General features: G+C 52.9%; 2 protein-coding genes across 2 annotated transcripts; one reads left to right on the top strand and one right to left on the bottom strand.

Annotated features, from left to right (window-relative positions):
• The first annotated feature begins 1,549 nt into the window (after positions 1-1,549).
• Emilin3 (elastin microfibril interfacer 3) lies at positions 1,550-7,372 on the top strand. Its single transcript, XM_059259722.1, has 4 exons — positions 1,550-1,718; positions 2,842-2,967; positions 3,982-4,205; positions 4,475-7,372. The coding sequence occupies exons 1-4, from the start codon at positions 1,555-1,557 to the stop codon at positions 6,259-6,261; spliced, it is 2,301 nt and encodes a 766-aa protein (XP_059115705.1). The 5' UTR covers positions 1,550-1,554; the 3' UTR covers positions 6,262-7,372.
• Positions 7,373-8,037: 665 nt separating this feature from the next.
• On the bottom strand, positions 8,038-22,146 carry Lpin3 (lipin 3). Its single transcript, XM_059259721.1, has 19 exons — positions 21,767-22,146; positions 20,076-20,171; positions 18,760-19,007; positions 18,496-18,576; positions 17,305-17,425; positions 16,805-17,165; positions 14,951-15,050; positions 14,654-14,814; positions 14,015-14,108; positions 13,851-13,920; positions 12,146-12,238; positions 12,021-12,064; positions 11,217-11,355; positions 10,165-10,313; positions 9,896-9,982; positions 9,339-9,491; positions 9,047-9,161; positions 8,870-8,973; positions 8,038-8,755 (listed from the first exon to the last, which is right to left on the bottom strand). The coding sequence occupies exons 1-19, from the start codon at positions 21,956-21,958 to the stop codon at positions 8,611-8,613; spliced, it is 2,553 nt and encodes an 850-aa protein (XP_059115704.1). The 5' UTR covers positions 21,959-22,146; the 3' UTR covers positions 8,038-8,610.
• Between the last annotated feature and the right edge of the window lie 4,386 nt (positions 22,147-26,532).

The raw sequence follows: 26,532 nt of genomic DNA, 5'->3' as shown, positions 1-26,532 counted from the left end.
GAAGAGGAGGTGCAACAAATGCTTTAACTGCTGAACTATCTCCAGCCCCTCAAATTTACTTTAGGAAGAAACTAGAGTTGGGGAGTCAGTAGTCAGTGGAATGCTTGTTTGCCGTTGTAAGCATGAAAACCTCAATTTGATTCTATAAAACAGATTTTTAAAAAAAGAAGAGAAAGAAAAAGAAGCCAGGCATGTGGCAAGCACTTGTAAACCCAGTGCTGGAGAGGTAGAATTGGGGTTGCTGGGGCTCACTGGCCAACCTAGCCCACTGGGCAGACTCCAGAACATCGAGCAACCCTGTCTCCAAAAGAACAAGGTAGGTGGTGTCCAAGAAAGGGCACCTGAGGTTGACCTTGGCTCCATATGCATGTGAACACATATACGTGAACACCTCCCCAACACACCAAAGTGGGGGGCAGGGACCTCCAAGCAGGCCCCATATTCCATTGGGGTTCAGATTCAGAGGGCTGTGGTCCTATGAGGATGAGACAAAGCCAGAAAGAAGTGGTCCTCTTGGATGACAGAATCAGGATTCAAAGGCTTCTCGCAGGGGAGGCAGTTAACAAGGTGATGTCTAGTGAGAAGGACTATATAGACCAACTCTTCGGTTACAAGAGTCATCGTTATGAATGGAATGTGCAGGGAGCCTGGCCTAAGGTAGTTTCTTATGAGGATGTCCTAGCAATATTCTCTGACCTGAAGCTAATAATGAAACAGACATCAGACCATATTGGAGACACACGGGGCAGGGGTATGGAGGGGATTGTGAGTTTATTCTCGGCCGGGTTGAAGAGTTAATGGTGCAGCTCTTACCTAAGAGAAATGGACAGTGCTGACCCACCACTGAACCCAGACAGGCAGCCTGACCACCCTACCCGGGTGGCAGAAATTGGTGGGAAGGGAAATCTGCAGTTATTAGACCTCCTGGGGCACCCATAGACAGTGGACAGTCTGAACCTTACTGTAGGAAAGTGGCTGGGAAAGGGTTCCTGGTGTGCCTCTTACTACGGTCATCCCTGGTCCAGGGCCTGGACTGCCGTACCCATGTGCAAGTAAGACATTTAAGACTACTGTATCCGGCTAGATTATTGAGCGGGTCTGGGGAATCCCAGCAGGGAGGGCAGGCCTGTCTCCAAGCTTTGCTGCTTTTTGCCGGGTACCCTAGAAGTACTCAGGGGCTGCGCGTGTTTGGGGGCCCTCCTGGAATTCAGCGCCCTGCGTCCCGCCTGCTCGGTTTTTTTAACCTCGTGTTTGCACGGGGCCCCTCGGGCGTCAGCTCAGAACTGGGGCCGGGGGCTGGCCACGGGGAGGGGGCTGGCGGAGCTCGCGGCGCGGCCCCAAGTTTATGCTAATCCGTGCAGAGCCCGCCTCCCGCCTCCCCTGCGCGGCCCCAGCCGCGAGTAGCCCCGGCCACTCGGCGGGACGCAGCGGCCGCGCAGCTCCAGGCGGCCGAACAAGCGCTGCGGGTGTCTCGAGTGGAGGCGGGAGCCGGGCTGGCGAGCGGAGGATCGCCCGCGGGAGGCACCGCGCGGGGCCGAGTGGAGACAGAGCGCGATGGGTCGCCGTCTGCCCATGTGGCTGTGCGCCGTCGCGGCGCTGCTCTCGGGGGCACAGGCCAAGGGCACCCCGCTCCTCGCACGGCCAGCACAGCCCAGTGCCTCCCGCTACAGCCTCTACACGACCGGATGGCGTCCGCGGCTGCGCCCGGGGCCGCACAAGTAAGCGCGGGGCCGGGCCGTGGCGGGAACGCGAGGGGGGCCCCCCAGCGTGGCGCGCCGCCACTCCCACCTGCCAGGACCCGCGCGGAGGCATCGAGACCCGAGTACCCTAGCCACGGAAGGGGCGGTTCCCCCGGCGCGATCTTTTGCGCGGGCAGGCACCCCACGCTCTAGGAGGCTGCGGGGTTGGCGAAGAACAAGTCAGCCGAGGGGGCCTGGCTCGGCGGCTGGGATCCTGGCAGTGCCCGTGGAAACCTTTCCAGCGAAGTAACATTTTCCAGCTGCGCTGTGAGCAAACTCCAGGCGCAGCGGACCAGGTGGAGGGAGAGGAGGCAGGGCTGTCCTCGCCTGGAACACGCGGGGCTCCCCTATCCGATTCCTTCTGTCTCTCCTCTGCCTTGCGTGGTTTTAGATAGAACTATGCTTACTGTAGGTAGTCGCCCCTCCCCTCCTGCGATCTGGCCCCAGTAACCCTGTGGGAGCCCCAAGGTGGCTGAGCCCAGAGCTAGTGAGGACTTGTGGGTCCTGGGCTTGTACTGTAGAAGAGACAGACTTCCACAGTGGTCCGTTTATACCCAAATTTGAATTCAGTGGAATGTAAGATCTTGTGGGCGAGTATCCAGGCCACAGCCATACTCTGTGAGCCCTGGAGCATCGGAGCAGCCTTCCTAGAAGAGAAGGCAAGGATATGGCAAGGCAGAGGCCAGAGAGCCTTTTCAGGGGAGGAAGGAGGAAAGCCTGATTAAAAAGAAGCCAGTAAGTTGTGGGCTAAGGAGCTTTGAAGGCCAAGATAAGGAGTTTAGAAACAGTGAAGGAGTTAGATGGTGGGAGAAGATTGAGGGAGAAGCTGGGAAGGCCTTAGAGGGGTAGTTAGCCTCCCCCAATCTCCTGGTTTAATCGAGCATTTGGCTCAGCAGCCACCCATCAAGGACACATAGATCAGAGCCCAGCAGTGGAACTGGGCCCACCCCAGAAGATCTGGACCCCAGGCAAAGGTCCGGGCTTCCATGGAACAGGAATAGATAAAAGAGATATGGGGCCGGGGTGGGGGGCAAGCAGTCTCCTAAGACCAACAGGTTGGGGCTGGGGCCAAATATTCTAGAGGTGCTATTTCCCCCTCCAGGTCCCTCTGTGCCTATGTGGTGCACAGGAATGTGACCTGCGTTCTACAGGAGGGAGCAGAGAGCTATGTAAAGGCTGAGTACCGCCAGTGTGGGTGGGGGCCCAATTGCCCTTCACAATCAGGTGAGTATATCCCAGGTACAGCCTTCAACTGAGAACAGAGCAATTTCTGCAAAGGACTGCTGTACTCTGGACTTGAAAGAGCCTACCTGAGCCACAGTGCTGGCTAGAATGGACCAGGACCCCTGAAAGGGGCCATGAAAGACCCCTGAATTTGGAACTTGCAGCAAATCTTTCCCCATAGAGACAAGGCCGGGCTCAATTTATAGTCCAGTAACCTCAGGGATACAAGCGGGAGGCTGGGCTAAGAAGATGTGAGGGAGGCAGAGTTTAGGGAAGGAGAGGACAGGTTGATAGTACAGGGGCCCAGAGCTGAGACCCAAGGGAGGTTCTGGTGACCAGGAGAAGGTGAGGCAAAGGTGGACGCCAGAGGTCCCAGCATGGTAGGTCAGACAGGCCGCACGGGTGATGAGATATAATTGTCTGCATTTGGAGAGTTTAATTGTGTATGTGTGAAAACAGACCTATGCTCTGCTGTACCAGAGTGAACAGGTGCAGGGCTGATCAGGTAAAGGAGGGTGAGTTCCTCTGAGCAGAGCCCAGTTCCCCGAGTGACTAGAGATGGGTGGCAAGTGTGTAAAGCTGGGTGGGCGCTGAGAGTAGCCCGGGGCAGTGAAAGGGACAAGGGACTGTCTGCGCAGCCCGGTGCAGTAGCTCTTCTATACACCAGGAGTTTGAAGCTCTGTCGGGATTCTGAGAGGCTCCGGAAAGCCAGAATGGAATTTCTCATGGCAGCAGGAGCTGATGGGGACCTAGTGCTCTTGGGGAGGTTGGGGCTAAATCCTTGCTAGCATTCTCTTTAAGTAACCAGTATCAAGCAGGGCTTCTCCATGTGTCCTTGACTGCCAGGACTCAGGGCCTCTGTGAGGCCTACTCCACTGCATGGTTTTATCACCTAGAGGGTCAGAAGAGGAAACCCCTGGGAGTGGAAACAGGCAAAGATTGTCTGGGATGCCAGCTAGGGGGCAGGAATCTCAGCCCACAGGTACAGGACTCTGCTCCCTTGTCCCCTCTGATCCAGGTACCGCTCAGTGCTCAGACCCAGATACAAGATTGGCTACAAGACTGTGACAGACCTGGCCTGGCGTTGCTGCCCTGGTCTTACTGGAGAAGGCTGCCCTGAACACCTCACGGACCATGGAGCTACCCCACCACACCGAGAGCCAGAGCCCCAGATTCCCTTAGGGCAGCTGGGCCCAGGCCCCAGACCTCCTCCTTACAGCAGAGAGGCCCCAAGCTCTCATGGTGAGTCTGTCCATGGATGTCCTCCAGAGGGAGTCAAGTTTCTTAGGCTTAGTGGCAGGGTGGGGAGGGAACCTATGCAGGCTACAAGCTCTCTTAGAGCTGGGGGTGGAAGTGGGAAGGTACATCGCATGTGGGACATGACTGTTCGGCCTGAACTTTCCCCACCCAGACCCTATCATAAAGGTGAAGGAGCTGTGTCTAGGGCTGAGGATGACATGTTGGAGGGCCAGGGGTGCTCCTGAGGTCTTTTTTTTTTTTTTTTCCCTTAGGAAGAAAAGGCCAAGGGCTGTTTGGTGAGCGGCTAGAACAGCTGGAGGGCGATGTTCGGCGCCTGTCACAAGCTTATGGCACTCTGAGTGGTTTGGTGGCCAGCCATGAGGACCCCAGTAGGATTACTGGTGACCCTAGGACTCCCGTTGCACCTATAGGCTTTGGGGTCATCCCTGAAGGGCTGGTAGACCCAGAAGACAGAGGCAGAGGACCACTCATCCCTCCTCTGGGTGAGATCCTGAATAAAGTGACAGAGGTGAGTAACACGTTACAGACCAAGGTGCAGCTCTTAGATGAGGTGCATGGGCTGGCCCTCGGTCACGAGGCTCACCTGCAGCGGCTGCGGGAAGCCCCGCCATCCCCACTGACCTCCCTAGCGCTGCTGGAGGAGTATGTAGATCAGCGGCTACAACGACTCTGGGGGAGCCTGCTGGATGGCTTTGAGCAGAAGCTGCAAGGTATTCAAAGTGAGTGTGACCTGCACGTGCAGGAGGTGCGGCAGCAGTGTGAGGAGGGCCAAGCAGCCAGCCAGCGCTTACACCAGAGCCTTGATGGCCGGGAGCTGGCCCTGCGTCGGGAGCTCTCACAGCTGGGCACTCAGCTGCAGGGCCTGACTCTGACTGGTGGGGGCACCTGCTGCAGCCAACTGGCTTTGATCAGTGCCCGGGTGGACAGCCTTGAGAGGAACCTGCAGGCTGTCACGGAGGCGCAAGGTGGCCTCAGCACCCTGGCTGCAGATGAGCTTGCACGTATCTCAGCTGCTGTGCTCCAGGGAGGTGTGGACGGGCTGCTTGAGGGCCTAGAGACCATTAATGGGACAGAGAATGGAGCAAGGGGCTGCTGTCTGAGAATGGAGATGGGGGGCTGGAGTGTCGGTGGCTTCGGGTCTATGCTGGAAGAGCGTGTACAGAGCCTAGAGGAGCGTCTGGCGGCCCTGACTGGAGAGCTAAGCCACGACAGTGCCGCACCAGACAGATCCGCACGGCCGCTTGTGCAGACAGAGCTAGCCGTGCTGGAGCAACGGCTAGTCTCCCTGGAGACCTCATGCACCCCAAGTACCACCTCAGCCATCCTGGACAACCTTGTGGCAGAGGTGAAGGCCTGGCAGAGCCGGAGTGAGGCCCTCCTACACCAGGTGGCCAGTCACACGGCTCTGCTCCAACAGCTCAATGGTACAGTAGCCGAAGTTCAGGGGCAGCTGGCAGAAGGGACAGGCAGCTCCCTCCAGGGTGAGATCACTTTGTTGAAGGTCAACTTGAACTCGGTGAGCAAGTCCCTCACAGGCCTCAGTGATTCCGTCAGCCAGTACTCGGATGCCTTCGTGACCGCCAACACATCCCTAGATGAACGAGAGCGAAAGGTGGAAGCGGAAGTCCACGCCATCCAGGAACAGGTCATCAGTCAAGGCTCAAGGCTTCAGGCCGGCCACAGGCAGGTCCTGAACCTGCGAGGGGAGCTGGAAAGGCTCAAGGCTGGTGTGGCCAGTGTGGCTGGAGGGTTGAGCCGCTGCCGGGACACAGCCCAGGAACTCCAGCATACGGTGGGCCACTTTGACCAACGGGTGTCGCGAGTGGAAGGAGCCTATGAGAGGCTGGGCCTGTTGGCTGCCCACCTGAACAGTTTGCCTACTGAGCAGTTGAGCAGGTCCAGGGACGGCCTGTGGGGCCACATAGACAAGCTGAACCGCACGCTGGCCCAGCACACGCAGGACATTGCCCGACTCCGGGATGACCTGCTGGACTGCAGAGCCCAGCTGGCTGAGGTGAGGCCAGGGCAAGCTGACTAGGAACTGGGCGGAATCTAAAGCCAGATCCCACCAACCCTGGGAATATCATCCCAGAGACCAACCCTACCCAGCAGCACCTTCCAGCCTTTCCTGGATGAATGGCCTTGGTCCAGCTCAGCCACCCTGAAAGGTCCAGCCATGGATCAGGATAACAGTCAAGGCGAGCCGTAGAAGATGCTGCCTCCAAGAGTCAAGGCAAGCACATCACGCCTGCAGACAGAGTTGGACTTCTGAGATGGCACGCTGCAATGTCTGCACTCTCTCTTGTTGCAGACACACTGGAGTTAGCAACTGTGCAAAGCTTCCAGGCCAAGACTCAGACAAACCTGTCTGCTGTTCCCTTTACCAACCAGGGACCAGTCACAGCCCTTGGGGGCATCTCTTCCCTTGTCCCGTGGGCTTCCATCCTCGGGTATGTAAGGAAGATGATGCCCACTGGACTTATCTGGCAGCTTCATAGGTGCTGTTTCTGAACCAAAGACCAGAGGCCACCCGAGGTTTCCATTTCCCCACATCCTTCAGGACAGAACAAAAGCATACAGCCCAGCCAGGAGTTCTCTGTATTCCTTTGATCTTGCCTCAGGGTGAGGGTGTAAGCAGCTGTAGACTCCCAAAGAAAAGAAGGAATCCAAGCCCTGTTTGGAGACCCCACCCCAATTTATAATTTTCCTTTGAATTCACAAATACACCCACATGGTCCTCTCCAGTTAGAGGAAAATCTCTCCCCCTGCTTCCCAGGTCAGTACCTCTGGCCAAGAGCAGCCTTGGGGTCTGTTGAGGCGGACCCTGAGAAAGGGGCTGTAGCTGGATGAAAAGGAGTCCAGACCTTGCTGTTCAACATCTTTACAACACCCCAGCCTTGCCAGGAGGTTCACAAACTGGAGAGAAGTTGGGGTGGGGAGCTGTCAAGGAACAACTGGAAAATACACGTGCTTAGAGACTGACCATCTCTGCTGACTCCTGGCCTCAGTTTCCCCCAAAACAGCCTGGGCCTGCTGTGCTGTTTGTCTCCCCACAGCCCTGCATTCTGACTTGAGGGCATTCACTGTTTGCCCTCCACTCTGATGTGGCTGGAAGCAGGTTGAAGATTAAATCTTTGAACTGGTCTAAAGGTGCTTTCTTCACTAGTGGCAGTGGGAGGGAAAGCTACTGAAGTGTCATTCTGTGTCCCACTCTGCCTTGGATGACAGCTCATGCAGCCAGCTGGACACTAGACTGACCAGCAGACGCCAGGGCAGGATGGTCAACAAACACCATCTGCTGTAGTCAGGATTGCTGAGCCCTCAGAAAGGGGCTGAGAGCAGCAGGGCAGTGGTTTAGCAGGAACCCCAATCCACGAGCCCTTCTGTGACCCCCAAGTCCTTCTCTCCTCTTGTCAGAGGGGCTCTGGACCATCCATGCTTGGGGCTGAGATTTCCAAGTATTTAGAGGAAGAAGTGATGCCTGGAACAGGAGCTATGGGCAGATAGGAACACAGTGACATCTGCCTTTGGAGGGTAGTCTGGGCTCCCAGGAAGGGGAGGATAGTAGTGTTCCCGGAGGCACTCAGCCAGACCCTGAGAAAGGGGTTGTTGCTGGATGAAACGGGGCCTGCTGCTGACACCCTTCCCTGTCCATCTAGGTCTCAGGTTTTCATGAGGCCACCTCCTCTGTTCTGTCTCAAGTTGAGGCAAGGCCACAGGGTGGCAAGAGACAGATACACCTAGGACAGCGATTCTCAAACTTCCTAACGTTATGACCCTTTAATACAGTTCCTCATGTTGTGGTGACCCCCCCCCAACTGTAACATTATTGTCATGGCTCCATCATAACTGTAATTTTGCTACCATTATGAATTGTAATGTAAATATCCAGGATATCAGATATGTGACCCCTGTGAAGGGGTCACACTACCCACAGGTTGAGAACCACTGAGCTAGGGGATAAAGAATCCTGCAAGGGCCCTAGTAACACATTTAATTGTTAGAGGTCAGAGCTGTACTTAGGCCTGGTGCAGCTGCCCCACCCCTGGTGGGGAGGTAGGTCCTGGGCACACCCATAGTCCCCAGGTACTCCCCATGCTCCCCCACAGCCAGCTGAGCCCCACTCGATGATGGTGCCATCTGTATCAGCAATGACTGTTTTGCTATTTCATTTCTTCAAGGAGATGGCCCCTTGTAGTGGCAGGTGCCCTGGTACTGAGTAATCCACCGAAGACTACAGCATTTGTGTTCCAAGGAGAAGGGAGGGTCTCTCGCTGCCAACCAATGTGCAGCCTCTTTGTTGGGCATGGCACTCGTCTTACAATCCTTGGTGTCCTCAGCTCCCCACCAGGCCTAGGTCAGACCAAGGAGAATAGCCTGGGCAGGCTCAAGCCAGGCAATCGAAGTCCACACATGGCAGTGGCTCCCGCCAATAGCAGAAGTTGCTGTATTCAGGGTTGGCCAAGTCTGTGCTGGGGCCACGCCCCACGGGTGGGAAGAGAAGCTCAACCACCTCCCCGAGCCGCTGGTACCTGTGGGGAGAATGGGCTACGCTGAGTCTGAGTGGTCACGAGGCGGTGCCCTTCACAGCTGGTGAGGCCCAGGATTTGTCCAGGGGAGGAGGCATGGGGGACCTATGGCCTTACGTGGATTTGTGGTTCTTTATGAGTTCCTGCACGAGGTCTCCCCGGGGGTTGACTGTGAAGATTCGAGATTCAGGGAGGCCCACCTGCTGGTAGGCAAAAACATCCTACAAGAGACAGAAAGGGTTAGTTAGGGCGGTGTCTGAGACTGTGTGGGGCAGGGAGGAGGGGGACACTCACATTTGGCCTGTTCCCAAAGGCAGCATAGAAGGGTTGTTCTTGGGGCAGAAACAGCTGCTGGATGTCACTCAGGCAGGCAACCTTGAACACCTCTGGCTTTTTCTCGATCACCTCCCTGGAATGGTCATGGCCACAGACAGAGAAGAGGAAAAAGGAAAGGCAAGATATCAGAGGGTCAGAAGACGTGTCTGGCCCAAGCTTGTCGGACACCCATGAGCAAATGTGTGCTGGGCTGGAGGTGCTCTCGCCTTTCCCTGCAAGGGGCCGTAGGCTTGTGTGTGAGGGTGGTTACCTGTGGAGGGCAGAGAAGAGGCTGCTGGGAGACAGCAGGATGGGGCCCTTGGGAAGGCCACAGCCACGCTCGCTCACCCACTGCAAGTACCCCTTGGTGAGGTCAGCCATGCCGATGGCCCGTGCTGAGCAGTACAGGAATTTGTATCCGTTTCTAGGGGTGGGAGACAGCCAATCAGAGACAACCTCCACATTCCCATTGCTCCTTTGCTGTAAGCCCAGCTCAACTCTGGGGCTCTGGCCTTCAAACCCAGAGGGCTTTGCAGGAAGGGGCCTTGGGAAGGCCTTGAGAGGTGACCCCAGCAGCTATCCCAGCTAGAACATGGACACTGTTTTTTGGGCTTCCTGCTACCTTGAGGTCAGCAGGTAGACGGCTCATAAGAGAACTAAACACCAGGAAGGTTTCAGTGTTTTATGGACTTCCCAGGCTACTTCTGTTATGGGCTCTGGCAGTGCCCAAGACTGGTTTCCCAGGGAAGAAGTTATGGTGGCCTAAGATACCCTATGACTCCCTCCCTCCAGGTAGGGGCTCTGGCCCAGCCAGAGCTCAGCACTCACAGGTGGATTTTGTGGTAGAGACTAGTAATGCCCTGATGTGTCCAGTCTTTCCCCAGCTGGGGCAGAATGTGGCCCAGAGCATCCGACCTATAGTCAGGGAAGAAAGGTCATTTAGGTTACCCAAATGGCTCCCACGCTCCATGGGTGTGGCCCAGTATGTCTCAGCCCACCCAGAAGAAGGCATTTCACAATGCCCCCACACACCCAGAACAAAGGGAGGTAAGTCCCCAGGCTTTCCCCCAGGCTCCTCACAGCTAGCTGGGTCTCACTTGGTGATGGTGCCATCAATGTCAGAGATGACCACCCTGTCATCCCAGTTCCACAGGTAGATGGTGGCTTTGCAACGGCAGGTGCCTTGGTACTGGGTAGTCACACTGAAGACCACATCGTTAGCTCCTTCATGCAGGTTCAGACATCGCTGGGGATAGACAAAGGGGGAAATTGGTCCCCTACTACCCTCTGCTTTGACTGTGGCTTTTGATCCCCATGAGCCTCTTTCTCCACTTCCTCTTAGTTCAGAGACCCTTCCTGAGGAGTCTCATGATAGCCACACATGGATACATTTCCTGGGCAGAAGGCATCTGTGCTGCCCAGGGACCAGCACAGTGCCAGGGTCAGGAGCCCTGACTTCCCGTCAACTCTCCACCACACAGATATCAGACAGGCCATGGTCTGTGACTCTCTGCCTGTGTTTCTAGGTCAGCCCCAAGGCAAGGGCTGGTCTTGACAGGCAGATACTCTGTTCCAAAGGAGGGGACCCTATGGGATCATCTTAGAAAGCCTCTTTCTGGGGCCAGGATACCTGAGTCAGTATTCCCCTAAAGGGAAACCTGGCCCTGAATGTGGTCCATAGATAATGATGGTGGCTGCTCTCCATCATAGCTAGGTGACCCCTGTGTCCTGGCTGATCCCAAAGTGACAAGTACTTTAGGGTACCAGGCAAATGGCTGCTGCTACCCTGTACCAAGCTGGTCAAACCTTGAATGCCTCCCTGACAGTGGGGCCTCCAGCTATAGATCTACAGTGAAAGATGGAAGGCTTGTCAGAATCTTAAGAGTTGTCAGCACGGATGACTTCAATGAGGTGTCCAAGGGACACCGACAGTAGATATTTTAGGACATAAGAGGACTTTCTCCATCAGATCTGAGAGAAATGAGAAGTGAGCCCCCATCACTATACAGGCAGGGACCATCAGGGAAGCCGCCTATGGGGTAGATTCTGGCCTGTGGTGAACTGCATCTCATCTTGGCCCTGTGAGACTTGGATAGAATTAACACGGCCCAGCCCCTCCACACAGAGACACATGGATGCACACACTCACGATCTGATCAGAAGACAGACGAAGGGACTTCTTGTAGGTAGGGATGTAGCCTGGAGTGGCAGGTGGCAGTGGGGGGACTTCAAGGATCACAGGGCTGTCTGGGGCATCATCATCACTGCTTAGGACTTCTGTCTTCTCTCTGTGGGCATTGCTGGTGTTTGAGCCACCTCCCCCAGCCAAAGGGCCCTCTTTTGCTTACACTCAACCCAGGGCCTGTTCCTGTCCCTCTAGAGACTGCCTTCCCTTCAAGTGCCACCTATGAGGGATGTCTACCCGGGATGGTGAGAGCCAGGCTGGAATGGAGGCCCACACCTCCTAGCTTCAGTATGCCTCCCTGGGATGTCCACCCTGGAGATACTTTCCTGAACACGTGCACCCTGGCACATCTCCCCAGTCCTCCTCGCTTTGGCTGCAGCTGACCTACTCTTCTTGGTCACTCTTTCCCCAAACTTGGATGGCTGGGCCACTCCCAAGGTTAAAAAAAAAAAAAAAAAAAAAAAAGGAAGCCAAGTCAGCAAATCCCTGGGTGCTGGGGAAGAGAGACCCTTGACCCTTCCCTTAATATAGCAGCCCCTTACTCAGGTTAGGATCTGCATAACTGTTCAGCTTTGTCATTTCCTATCAGAGGGATATTTGGCACATCTAGGTCTCAGCTTTCCCATCTGGGAGGTGGGAACACTTCTCAGGAAAATGAAGTGCTTGGGAACTGACAACCACCATGGCTGCGGAAGAGGTTCTGGAACTCCGCCACCCAACCAGCTCACCAGGCTCCAGCCCTGAGCCCTGCCAACAGGTCCAACTCACCCCTGCTGCTTCCTGGTTGTGGTTTTCTCCCTCTGGGCAGTGTGCTGTGGGAAGAACTTCCATAAGCAAATTCTGTTCCCCGCCCTGTGCTGGCCCTGGCCTGTGATCACTGACCACCCACCTACCTCCTGAGCTGAGAAGTCCCTGCGTCTCCAGGAAAACCACCATCGCCCACCCTTCCGGGGCATCTTCTCTTTCTCAAGTTTGTCCACAGTGCTCTGTGGGTAGATGATGGCCATGAGTTCTTTCTACCTCCCATAAATCTCTTATGTTGACATTGGGAACTCCATGAGCCCAGAATGTTGGCCCAACCTATAGCATAGTACTGTCAACCTCTGGAGGGTAAAGAAAATGTCCACCACTCCTCCCGAGAGCCCAAGAGTGACTCATGGAACTCTGCAGAGGAGACCAAGGGCCATTCCTGTCTCACCAGAACTCCTGGCTCTGGCCTAGCTTCCAGATCTCATGAGCCCATGCCCTGCTGGAGTGTTGAAGGTAATACTGCCCTGGGAGACTCTTAAGAACTGGTACCTCATGCGTGATGCCTCCCAGTGGCCCCGGGAACAGACTGTCATTAGGACACTCTTCAATCCAAAAGACAGACACAGACAACTTCCTGAAGCCAGTGATCCTAACCCATGATCCTATCCCCCTCTTTGTATTCTGATCAGTATCTGACGGGGGCAGCATCACCTTGAGAAAAAAGCTGATTAGATGCATGCTAGATAACCCAGCAAAGTCCAGGGCAAGGCATGCCTGGACAACATATTCTAGGTTCCAGAACTCAAGTCAGAAGGACATGAGCTTGAGGTCAACCAGCCTGGCTGCCAACAGGCTTGGGTGGGGGTCTCTCAAAGGCCTCAAGGTTGGTCTGTGTGGATAAAATGAGGACAGTCAAGCAATGGAGTGACTCCCTTCCTATAGGCTCTAGATCCTAGCTCTGTTGCCCTGTGATAGAGCCAGATATTACTAAAGGGATGCTGTCAACATTTAACCTTTGAGGAGGCCTAACTAAGTGAAGAATCATGGATAAGGCCAGAGTGGGGCCCTGGATGCATCCTAGACAGTATAAAGGGCAGGTAGAGTCACAGGCTGCCCCTGCCCGAGAAGGAACTGACCTCACAGAAAGGGCAGGTAGCCCCGGAAGGCCAGGTGTAGGTTCTGAGGAGGAAGAAAAATGTTGGCTCCCTTCCCCTATCTCAGTATGTACACACTCTGTTCCCTGCCTGACCTGCTCAGGACTGTCACCCGTTTGTCTAGCTAATGGGCACTTACTCAGCAAACACCCTATGATGAGTTGTCACAGCACCAAGGCTGCTCATCCCCAGCACTCAGTTGAATCTGATGCTCATCTGGATGACTCTTTGATCAATTGTGCCTTCCTAGGGATGAGTTTGTTTGGTGCATGACTCCTCAGGCTGGATGTGGCACATAAAAGGTACTCAATAGATGAGGAATGACCAAGGGAGCAATCACCCCTCAGTCCAGCACAGAGGAGGGGCAGGGTGGAACCCCGTTTCTCAGGCCCCATCTTTCAGATCCCAGACTCTCCCATTGAAGGTTTGTCTCAGTTAGTCATCTGCTGGACCTTTATCCTGCTCTGATTTCACCTCAGTTCCTCTGATGAGAAGTCCACACCCAACAGGACCCAGCCATGGCTGAGAACCCTGGGAATGATGGGCAAGACTTTGAGGACCTCTGTTTCCCGCCTCAAGAGTGGAGCCAGTAGCCAGTAGCCATAAGCTTCAAGGCCCATCTTTGTTCACCATCTATTTTCTTGCCAGTGTTATGACTTCAAGGCAACGGCCCTAGTGGAATTGTAAGCATCACCTCAGGTAAGTTCCTCTGGAAGGCTTGCAGAGAAAGGATCATGGGAGCAGCCACAGCCCAGTTATAATGCCTAGAGAGACAGAATGAGATGTTAGGACTGCAGCAGCTGTGAAGGTATAGAGTGGCTAACTCAGGCCATCAGCCACCCTCAACCCACTACTCACTTCTCATTGATTTTCACCACGAGGTTTGGGTCATCCAGAAGCCCGGGATTTTTAGTGAGATCCTCATAGGAGACCATGTGCTGGCTGAACTTCTCTGGGCACAAAGGCAGAAAGTGAGGGCTGACACTGCCATATCCCACAGGATCTGCTTCCCCCATGTTCCTCCTACAAACCTCCTGTTGGCCAGATCTTTGACCTAGCAACATTTCCCCCTCCCTGTGGTTTTTATACCTGTTCCCACTCCAGGATCTACAGGCTAGATGAAGGCTTACTATCAAGCATTTGTATCCCAAAGATGTTGGTTGACAGTGGGCACCACAAGGCAGAAAATGGCAGGAAGCCCAGCCAACCTCACATCCGTGCTACCCCACCCTCAAAAGTCTCCCCTGAGTTCTCCTGGCTCCTGGAAGTCTTCTCGACCCTGCTATGACCTCTGGAGGGTGCCTTTCTTCTTTCTTGGCCCTGAGGGGTCATCTCTGTCCTCCTATGGCTCCTGAGCATCATATCTGTCTCCTTTTACCTCCTTTCATCCCTAGGGGCCTTCGTCCCTTTTCTGATCCCTGAATATCTTCCCCACCCTCCCTTGGTTCCTCACTCTGCACTAATCCTTGGAAGGGCTGGCACCATGGTTGAACATACCCGGGGAGATGTCTCGGGTGTCAGCCAGTCCACCACAGAGGGACAACGCTATTCTGTCCACTGAGTCCAGAGTGGGTTCTGCTATGTGCTCGGGGTTGGGATTCTCCAGGAGTTTCCGGTTACTGGGCTCACTCCACCTCCTGGCCCCCATCCCACTATCACTGAAGACAAAGAGGCCAGCCATGATATGAATCCAAAAGAAGACATAGGCAGCTCCCCTTTCCTCCCAGGATCCCTGGAGGCTTTTGGCTCCACAGGCCCCAGTCCCAAACTCCCTGTCCCCCAGAGCCCAGGCACCTCTGGGGGAAATAAAGGGCTGCGTTCTCAGAGTCCAAGGAGGGTAGATCATCCAGGTAGATGTCACTGGGCCCCAGGTGGTGGTTTCTCTTCAGGGAACCTGAGGGTGAAGGAGGGGACACCCGACCACCAAACATGGGTTCAATGGCAGGAGCAACATGTGGCCCTTTGCCTCTGAATGTCCTAAGGTGGTACTGTCCAAAAGAACTCTCCCATGACAGAAATGTCCCATATCTGTATTGTCCAGTGTGGCAGCCACTAGCCACATGTGGCTACTAAGCACAATTCAGATAGGTTGGTATCACAGAGAAGTGGAATTTTAAAATTTGTTTAATTTTAATTATTTCATTTTTCTTACCTATTTATTGGCATCTTTAAAAAACATTTTTATTTATTTTGTGTGTGAGAGCATGGATACGTGTGTGTCATGGTATACATGTAGTGGTCAGAGGACCACAATACATGTGTGCAGGTCAGAGGTCAATACATGTGTGCAGGTCAGAGGTCAATACATGTGTGCAGGTTAGAGGTCAATACATGTGTGCAGGTTAGAGGACCACAATAACATGTGTGCAGGTCAGAGGACCACAATACATGTGTGCAGGTCAGAGGTCAATACATGTGTGCAGGTCAGAGGACCACAATACATGTGTGCAGGTCAGAGGTCAATACATGTGTGCAGGTCAGAGGACCACAATACATGTGTGCAGGTCAGAGGACCACAATACATGTGTGCAGGTCAGAGGACCACAATACATGTGTGCAGGTCAGAGGTCAATGCATGTGTGCAGGTCAGAGGTCAATACATGTGTGCAGGTCAGAGGACCACAATACATGTGTGCAGGTCAGAGGACCACAATACATGTGTGCAGGTCAGAGGATCACAGTACATGTGTGCAGGTCAGAGGTCAATACATGTGTGCAGGTCAGAGGTCAATACATGTGTGCAGGTCAGAGGACAACTTGCAGGAGTCAGCTCTCTCTTTCCACCATGTGGGTCCTGGGGATCAAACTTGGGTTGTCAGGCTTGGCAGCAAGAACCTTACCCACTGAGCCCTCTCACTGACCCCATGTATTATTTCTTTGAGATAGGGCCTCATGTACCCAGGCTGGCTTTGAACTCACTATGTAGCCAAGGACAACCTTAAATTCCTGATCCCCCGCGCCCCCTCCCACTACCTGTACCTCCCAAATTCTGGGATTAAAAACTTGTAGCACTGTACACAGTTTATGTGGGGCTGGGGCTCGAACCCTGGCTTCCTACATGTCAGTCATACTCTACCCACTGCATGCCATCCCCAGCCCTTCATTATTTCATGTTATTTAACCTCCTATAAACAAATGGCTATCAAAGTCCAGGGGCCTTTCTGCCACACTTGAGTAAAGACAGGCTGGGAGCTGAGAGCGGCCTGCCTGCCTGCCTACCCCAGCACCCATCCCTCCTCATTTAAGATGGCTATCTCAGGTCCTAGGCCTGAAACATCTCTCTCACCTTGGAGGTGTAACTCATGTAACTTCGTCTTCCTAGAATTTTCTTTTCCTTCCTTCCATGGCTGAGTCTTCATTTTCCATGTCTCAGTGACAACTCTCACTATTCAGAGAGACCTTCCATGGCCATGGGACTTGACAGTCCCCATCCCTAAGCTAATGACTGTTCTGTGAGGTCTATGCCATGACCTCCCTTGTTTATACATATTCCATTTGGCTCCTCCAGTGGACTGGGCCCTGTGAACACTGGCCTAGCACAAGGCCTGGCATATAGCAGCTGCTCAAACTGTACCTAAAGACCTACAAGCCACCCAGGACATAACCTGAGGCCAGGGATGCACCGAGGGGGACCTAACCATCACTCACCTTTTCCCTTGGAGACTTCTGGATGCCCAGAGGTAATGTGGCTCTCCAGAGTGGCCCAGCTCCATGATTTAGTGGCAGGAGGGTGGACTGTACCCCTAGAATTCTGAGTCTTGGTTTCCTTACTCTCTGGGGCAGCAAGAGGAGAATCCACTAGAGCCCTCTCACAATGTGTCTCTACATCAGGATGCACTGTATCAGCCCCGGCTGCTGGGTGCAGCAGTGGGAGTCTCAAAGGGTCCATACCAGCCACGGAGGAGGAAGAAGAAGAAATGCCAGGTTCAGGTTGTCCGGGAAGAGCAGAGATTGCCTCGGCCATACTGTCAAGGACCATAGACAACTCAAGCCGCTCAGCTTTCGCCACCTTCAATTGGATAAATATAGGAAGACAGCCTGGTAAATGGGAGCTCACAAGGCTCACACTCCAGCAACTCTAATGATGATGCAGAAGGGCCAGGGAGTCCCTGAAAGGTGGAGGCTTGGGGCAGCATGGAGGAACCCACCTTAGGCAGTCTCCCCCAGGCCCACTGCATGTGAGATTCAGCTCTCAGGGGACTAGGCTCCAAGGACCGCAGCTCCAGCTCAGAGTCACTCTTAGGGGACATTAGGTCACCTGATGAAAGGCTGCAAAAAACAAGCATTCAGAGACAATACTAGTTAACCTGTCACTACTCCGCAACCTAGCCCAACATAGAAAAATTTTCCAACAGGTATTTATGCCTGTATTGAATCCAAAGTATACAAGAATATATATGTGTATATATGTATACACATATAAATGTACATATATAAAGAACTATAAATCAACAATAAGAAGGCAATCTGATTGTATTTTTTAAAGCTAGATGTGGTAACACATGCCTGTAATCTTAGCATCATCTTCTGCTACATAAGGAATTCAAGGCCAACCTTGGCTATGCGAGACCCTGTCTCAAAAAATCAAAACAAATAGGATGGCAAGACGTGACTTCTATAAGATCTCTTTATGTGTATGTGTGCACATGAGTGCAGTGCCTATGGAGGCCAGAAGAGGGCGTCAGATCTCCTGGAGCTGGAGTGACAGGCAGTTGCAAGCTGCTTAATACATGTGCTAGGAACTGAACTTGTATCCCCTGGGAGCACAGCAAGTGCAGAGCCATCTTTCCTGTCTCAAAGATGTGACTTCTTCTTTTTTTTTTTTTTTTTCAAGACAGGGTTTCTCTGTGTAGCTTTGCACCTTTCCTGGAACTCGCTTTGGAGACCAGGCTGGCCTCAAACTCACAGAGATCCGCCTGGCTCTGCCTCCCGAGTGCTGGGATTAAAGGCGTGCGCCACCACCGCCTGGCCAAAATGTGACTTCTTAATAGGTATGGAATTTCTTTCCAGCATGAAGGAAAGTTCTAGAACTAGAGAGTCGTTTCAGGCATATAACACTGCGAACGGACTTCATGCCACTGAATTGTACACTCTGAACTGGTTAAAACGGTAAAGTTCATGTGAAGAATATTTTGCTACAATTTAAAAATTGACTTTGATCGCAAGCACTGCCAAACATAGGGTAAAATAAAACAAAAATTGCCCCCAAACTTGAATGTTTTACAAAAGAGAAATACAGATGGACAGCAAACACGTTGAGTGGGTTCTGAGGCATTAGTTAACACAAAGATGTAAGCTGAAACCAGGCTCACAGCAGCCTGCCACCACTGAACACTTACTTGGCCTGCGGGGTACACTCGCCATCAGAGTAAGGGTAGATATCCTTAGGCTGCAATGAGGACTCCTCTTCCTCCTGAGCCCTGCTTAGGGAGCACAGAGAAATACTCAGTAACAGGCAAGGGCATGGAAACCTGGCTATCAGGACTTCAGACAGTAGAGACCAGAGATGCCAAGACCCTTCTCCAAAGTTGCACAGCATCAGCAGAAGAAATGCTTCAACCCAGGCTAGTGTTTCCCACAGCCTCCACCTGGTTCCTACCCACCTTGGGGACTCTGGTGTTGGCTTTTCTGGCAAGGGCAGCTCACTCTCAGCACCTGCCTCCAACTCCTCAGAACTGGAGTCCACAGCATCCTCCCTGCGCCTGGGTTTCCTCCTGCGCCGCCTCTTTTTCCGCCCAGTGATGACGAGGCCCTCAGGCTCACTGGCTGTGCCCAGTTGGGAGTCTGAGGGAAAGCCTGACAGGCCTCCCCAGGGGATGGGTGAGGTAACCAGGCGAGGAGGCACATCTTCCTGTGAGGAGAACCGGGGGCAGAACTGAAAGTGCTAGAGCCATCAGGCTGTCCAGAACCCCACAGTGAGCTCACTTAGGGACAGGCATGGGGCCTGAGCAGAGGCGGTGGCAGCCCACACTGGCCACAAAGCCCCCTCTCACTGAGGTGAGGCAGCAGTTGGAGCAGCTCCATCAGAACAGGCAGAAGCAGGGGCCTCAGCCCCTCACTGCCTCTTAATAACACCCATTTTTCTTCTAAGACTTAGCCAGGTGCCACTTCCTCCAGGAAGTTTGCCAGACTGCAGTTCCTTGCAATGACCAAGAGGCTGCATCACTGGATATGCATGGGCCTGTATGTCTGGAACTTTTTTTTTTTAAGATTTATTTATCATCCATATAGTAGTCTGCCTGCATGTATGCCTGCAGGCCAGAAGAGGGTGCCAGATCTCATTATAGATGGTTGTGAGCTATCATGTGGTTGCTGGAAATTGAACTCAGGATTGAACTCTGGAAGAGGCCCTTGTCTGGAACTCATTTTGAAAGTAAAGGAGTCACTTGTGTCTGCTGCAGTGGGTCTGGCATACAGCAGGGGCTCAGTTAAAGCTTATCAAGCAGTTAAAACTTTTTTGTTGGCTTGGTCTAGGCCCTGCCTTCATTCTACAAACACTCCACTTTTCACACACACACACACACACACACACACACACACACACCACATAACCAAGTTCTATGTTCTGGCTGTATGGTACCGACACAGACCAGAACAGCCAGGCTTTATTCTTTGCAGTCCCCTGACCCTCTTCTTTTCTGAGATTCTCAGCCAGGCCAACTTTCCACTCCCCAGAGGCCCAGCTCAGAGGGCTCCTGATTCAGAAACCTTCCCCGGGAAGTAGAATCAACCAGAATAGGGCTTCCCTTTCTGGGCTATGACCGAATATCATGAGGCCAGCCTCAAGTGACCCGGTGCATTGGTTCTCTGTTGAAGAGATATCCCTGAGGTCAGGGATAATGACAGATCCCAGGTTCTCTCCTCGTACAGCACCAGTGAAGGGGTGAGGTCAGGCACAAGCCAGGATGATGATCCCTACCTCATCACTGTCCAGCTCCTGGACAAAGAAGGCCTCGCCACTGTCCCCCAGCTTCATGTGCAAGTCCACTGGCTCTCCATTGATTTCAATGTCCACCTGCAATGGGAATGGTGGGTGGGGACTGAATGGCCATAGCATGGGGCCTCACGTCCTGATCCAGCACATGGAGACACACTCCTGCTTGCTTCCAGCTCTGAGCTGGCTGGAGCTCTCTCCAAACTTCAGTGGCTCCGGCTGCTTATCACTCGGTCACCAGGAGAACATTGTTGTGATCTCATTCTTCTACTTCTTCCCAGCTCCCAGGTGTTGACTACATGAATAATGGTGAGAATCACCACTTAGAGTGTTTTATGTAGACTATCCTGTTTACCTTTACAACAACCCTTTGTAGTAGCTCCTATCATTAGCTCCGTCTTATAGATAAGGAAACTGAGGCTGGTGTGTATGTGTTTGTGTGTGTGTGTGTGGGGGGGGTATTTGTGAGGGCCTGCCCTCCCAGCAAGTGTCTATGAAACTCAAAAGGTCTTCAACTACACCTCAGTCCCCTTTTTTGTTTTGTGTGTGTTTGTATGCAGTGTCATATGCGTGTGTGTATATTTGTGTGGGTGCCTGCACGTGTGGGTGCCTGTAACCAATCTTAGGTGTCTACACTGAGTCACACTCTAACTTCTTTTTTGAGACAGGCTCTCCCACCGATGGGTGAGGCTGGCAGGCTGGCAGGCTGCAGAGATCTACCTGCCTCTGCCTCTTCAGTGCTGGGATTACAGACATCTTCTGCACCTTGCTTTTTATGTGGGAAAAGTTTGCTGGGAACCCCAGCTCAGGGCATGGCAAGCGCTTTACTGATTCGGCCATCTGCCCAGCCCTACAGGCCAACCTCTTATCTCTGAGGCACACGGTCTTTCATAGATTATCCTTTCCTATCGGGGTTCTAAAAAATTCAGTCACCTCAACTTGAATGGGGTTTGGGCCCACTACACTGCTGCTCACACATGGACCCAGGTGCTAAGTGAAGTCTCTGTCATGAACCTGAGGGAGCTGATGTGGCCCTACTAAAGGGCTAAGCTTTGTCCCCACAGCCCTGGCCTCAAGGCCACATTATCTGTTCCTGTTTTCTGTCCCAAACTATTCCATTGTCAGCACTAGGCATATAAAAACTTGTCCATTCCTAAAGGCCATGTGACTGGGTTTGAGGACTAGGGTGATTAGCAAGGCCACAGGGGAGGTCCTAGTAAGTTGAGCCAGGCCTGGTAGCCACAGAATCTGGCTCTACTTCGCTGGGCTTTGGCAAATGAGAATCTCCTAGATCAAGGCCCTAAACCAGCCCAAAAACATCAGTGAGGGCCAATGAGGTGGCTCAGCAGGAATCGGCACTGGCCACCAAGCCTGACGACCTGAGTTCCATCCCTGGAACCCACAAAGTGGAAGAAAAGGACTGACTCCCACATTGTACACACACACACACACACACACACACACACAGATGTATACAAGACACACATATACAAAATAAATACAATAAAATAAATTTTTAAAGAAAATTCAATGAAAACACAAAAGAAGGAAAACGGGATAGGCATCCCCACCCCCACCCTTACGGAAGCCAAGTCTTTTCTGGGACAGCAGTGATTGATGACACGGCCTTCAAAAGCCCACCCTGAGGAAGCCAGACCACAGGCCAAAGCACTCACCACCTTCTCCCGTGACCGCAGGACCCCCAGCTTGCCGAACCGGACATGGAAGGGTGAGCATCGGAAGGAGCCATCTGTCTGCTTCACCACCAGCACATCGATGCCGCCACTCAACGTGGCGGGGTTTAGGCCCCTGTATAGTTCCTTAACTGTTCCAAACACCGTCTCTGCCAGCTGCCCCACATAGTTCATGGCTGCTGCTGGCCAGGAGCTGGGATGCCCAAGCTTGAGTTGTGTCTAGACCTTGAAGAGGGAGCGCGTCTGTACAGTGGCAGCAGCCGTGGGATGGGAGGATCTCCAGGAGACCTGGGCCTACTAGCTGAGGCTGGCCCACCGACCTAGTGTGGGGCCCTTGAGCAGCCGGCTGCCTTCTCCTACTGCCAATCTCCACATCTGTAAAAATAAGGACTCACGGTGAGACGATGCCTGGGTGCCCGTGCCTCTAAATGCCATGACTCATGGTAATGCCCATGAGCACTCCATGGGCATGACTCATCTAGTCTTCACAACAACCCTGCAAGGCTGGCAGAGTGGGGTTATTGCTCATGTTTACAGATGGACCAGTCGAAGCTCAGAGAGGTGGAGTGACTTGCCCAGGCTCTCACACCTATAAGGAGGAACCTGAGGTTCAAGTCCAGGTCTGGGTGACTCACATCCAGAACCCTTGGCAGAAACAAATAGGAAGATTCGCCATGGAAACAGGACGTTGTGGGCAGTCGGGGAGAGCCTCCAGATAGTCTTGTTCGGTAATAGGTGGTACGCTAGAGGAAGTCTTCCGTCTGAGAAATGGGTCTAGATAGCTTGCTGCTTCCTGGCCCTAGCAATTGCTTATGCACTCCAGGTACCTAAACCTCTCCTGAGCCCTATTACTAATCCAGACACCAAGGAAGGTCCCTGTGTAGCTTAAGGAACCACTCCAACCCTGAAACCCCCTTTTTCCTGGCCGGTGAGGGAGGCCCACAGCCCTACTTCATGGTCTCCAGGCCATTGTTCTCAGCTCCTGGCTTCAGACTAGAACTCAGACACACATTCAGGCCAATGTTGCTCTTTATTCCAGGCAGACTGGTCCCTCCGGCTTTCCTGCATCAGGCAGGGTGGGGAGAGGCGAAGGCAGAGGCTTCGGGGGCAGCAAGGAAAAGCCAGGGCTATCATGAAAGTCATAGCCAGGCTGATAGTGTGTCCCCTCGCCCTATGCCACCCTTTCCGATTCAGACCATTGTACCTGCCGTGCTGCCAGGTAAGTGACCTACTGCTCCTCTGGCTGCCAGGACTGAGAACTGGACCCAAGGCACCTCCACATGTCACCTTCCTCTCTCAGATCTTGCACAAGAATTCCTGGAGGACAAGGGTTCAGGATCATCCTTCAAAGAAGCCACTTAAGAAGCTTTATGGGGCTAATAGAGCATAGACGGGGGCAGGGGAGCAGGAGAGAGGCTATGACTCAGGACTCTTGACTCCTCAATTAGTCCATAGTTCCCAAACTACACCACAGTTGTCTGCAGAGAGAGCAGCCACCTCAGCATAGCTTTGTGATGCACTGAGCTTGGAATGTGGTCCATGAATTGGCCGCATAAGTGTCACTGGGGAGCTTGTTAGACATGTGGAAGCTTAGGTCTAACGCAGCCTTCCTGGGTACACATGTACATCAGAACATCCTTCCCAGGGGTGCTTGTATTCTTGAGTGTTGAGAAGAGTCATCTCAGGGTTCCCAGGCCGTAGCTGGATTTTTGGCAAAGTCTGAATGATGAATCCCGGTAGGCAACATTTTTTGAGGGAATGCTGCTAATCGCAGACTTTCCTCTCTCTGTGTCAACAGCTGGTGGAAACTTCAGAGGGTGGAAACAAAGACCTGGACAGATGAAGTGACCTGCCCAGACTCACAGCTAGTCACTGGCAGAGTAGAGATTAGCACCCAGGCAGTTTGGTACCCTTACCCACAATGCCCTGTGGTCATTCATGGCCTGGGCATCTAATAGTAAAGCCTTGACCTAGACAGCAGGAGGCTGTCAAAAATAAGGTGAAATTAAACTCTGTGGCTTCCTAATGCCACTCACAGTTTTAGTTTGCGAGATACCTATTGAGTGGGTCCTCGGTGGAAAGCTTCATCCTGCTCTCTCTAGCCTTGAGCTCAGTGACCCCAGATCTAAGGAGATAGACAGGCAGGACAGACATTTGGCTCTAGACCAGTGAGTCCAGGAAAAGCAGAGAAGACCCAGGAGTTTCCAGGAATAAAGGAGTGAGCATGGGAGGCCCATAGTAGGGTGACAGGCTTAGTTTGCTCAGCGTGTGTGTGTGTGTGTGTGTGTGTGTGTGTGTGTGTGTGTGCGCGCGCGCACTAAGCAGAATACACTGTACGACTGTATCTCTGGTCTCTGATCATTAGATACTAGTATGTCCCCAGCTCCCATCCAAGGTTGTAACAGCCAAATTGTCTCCTGATGTTAAATGCCTCCTGGGGTGCTGGGGATGTAACCCAGTGGAAGAACACTTGCCTTGTATATGCAAGGCGCTAGGCTTGATCCCCAAAACTGCAAACTAAACCAGATGTCTCCTTGCAAGAAAAAGAGCTAGATGGCAGAGATGGGTACATGGGAGGGGGTGCCACTAGAGTTACTCAGATCTACTCATGAGGTATTCTCAGGCAAGCAACTTGCTGGGCTCAGTTTCCCTTGTACAATATAGGCCTTAATTTAGACCCATCTTACTCAAATGTTAGAGGAGTCTAGAATCCCATTTGCGTGAGCTCTTGAGTGCCTCTAACTAAAATCCCAGTGGTCCCACACACACACCTACATCCACCCCTAAGGGAACCTTCTTTTCTGCCTTTTTCAAGCTGGGAGCTCTGGTTGCTGCCTTATACAATTGTCCCTTCCTGACTTTCCTGCTGTCTAGGTTATTACCAGATAGCCGGATCATTGATGGCAGCAGAGCACTGTGGGTAAGAACACCATAGTTCCCGAGTTCTAATCTGCTCACTTACTAGCTATGACTTTGAGCAAATCACTTGATTTGTCTGAGTCTTAATTTCAGCTTCTTTAAGTGGGGATGATATCAGGAAGGTCTGAATACCTGATAAGATAATTGTATACAGCCTTGCTGTACGATATGTGTTGTGCCCATATGTGTCATCTGGCAGAAACACCAGCATCTTTTCCAGCATCATGGCAGTCCCACTCACCCAGGCTGTGAGCAGTTCAGTAGGGCAGCCCCTACTTGCAGTTAACAGTGTAGACACAGCAACCTGGCACTCAACTTCCTGAACAGTGGGGACCTCACTATTTACAAAATGGGCCGTGAACTCCAGGCCTTGTGGAGCACCTTGCTCAAGCCAGGCTAGAAATATTCACAAGGTTCCAGGCTAGTCTGCCTCTACCATAGGGAAGCCAGAACAAGTTGCCCTGGGACCTGACAACTCTGCCCTCTTGGGTGCCCAGATTTTGAGGTGGGGGAGTTATGGAGTAGGGATGATGTTCCATCTGCCACCAAGAGAGTAGGAGGATAAGCACTTTCGTTTATTTCTTTATAGCAGTGCTGGGGAGGAAACCTAGGCTCCCTCCTATCCCAGGGAAGTTCTCTACCACTAAGCTGCAATCCCCCAGCATAGGGTAGCAAGCTCTGTTGCCCCAGAGAGGGAAAGTGCCGCCTCAGCTCCCCACATTGCCTGGCAAGACAGGCCAGACAGGAACCGGACATTCTTTGCAACTGAGGACACTCAGTACCAAGGACACACAGTCAGTCTAGGGCAACCTCCAGAGTACGTTCCAGCATCTCCTCTCCAGCTTCCCAGTTTGGGCTATGCAGGGAACTGGCAGCTCCTGGGAGGAAGCGAGACCATCCCTCCCCCACTCTTGCCCGAGCTCCAGGTGGACTCTCGCACTAGAAATGAAGGTGAGATAGAAGAACAGGGTGGGAGAGAAACATTTTTTCCCCTGGTACAGCTAGATTCCTACCTAAGAATTCCTCTCCTCCCCTGGACCTCCAGGACCCAGAGTAGCCGCCTCTACCTGTACACAGAGGTTCCACAGGTAAGTGTCCAGGTCCTGGCACTTCCGCCTTCTCTGGGACCCGGTGAGATCCGGGCTCCACTCCTTCCACCAACCAGGTGCAACCTTCACTGTCCCTTACCGGTCCTGGCTCCACCCCTCACTTCCAGAAGACCCCGCCCCCGTCCCGTGTTCACACCCAAGGGCACCCTTTCTCCCGTGGAGACTGGGGAGCACCAGACTTCAGGACTCCGACCCGTACCCAGCCTGGCCACCAGCTGCAACCACAGGGACACCAGAGACACAAGGACTTTGGAACCACGTCTACCTACGTCCTGTTCCTTTCCACCTGGCTCTGTGACCTTGGGCAAATCTTCCACTGAATTGAAGCCGGTTGTTGCTTTATCAAAGAGGAAAGCTCCTTGTAGGATTTACCAGAGTGCGTGAAATGTCTTTTTGGGGTGCTTGTTGCTCGGATTTCCCATCCCAGGAACAGCGTTCCTTGGCCCTCCACACCTCATTCTAGGCGAGCTCCAACTGCCCATGTGCTCACAGTAGTAATTTCTTATTTGCTTGATTAATGTCAGCCTTGTTTATTTGTTTTTGCAGTGCTGATATCAAACCCAGGGCTATACGCAAAAGGATCTACCACCGCTACATCACATAGCTCCAAATGTCCTCTTTAATTCAATTTGAACTCCTTGTGGACAGATTACCTTCTGGAGCTCAGGGCCATTGCAGTAAATACTTACTCCGTCATCCGTCAGACTCGTCAGTGGACAG

The sequence above is a fragment of the Peromyscus eremicus genome, chromosome 4 (genome assembly GCF_949786415.1).
Source record: "Peromyscus eremicus chromosome 4, PerEre_H2_v1, whole genome shotgun sequence".
In the NCBI taxonomy this organism is placed as follows: Eukaryota; Metazoa; Chordata; class Mammalia; order Rodentia; family Cricetidae; genus Peromyscus; species Peromyscus eremicus.
The sequence above is the reverse complement of the archived record's forward strand: the minus strand, read 5'-3'. Positions and strand labels throughout refer to the sequence as shown.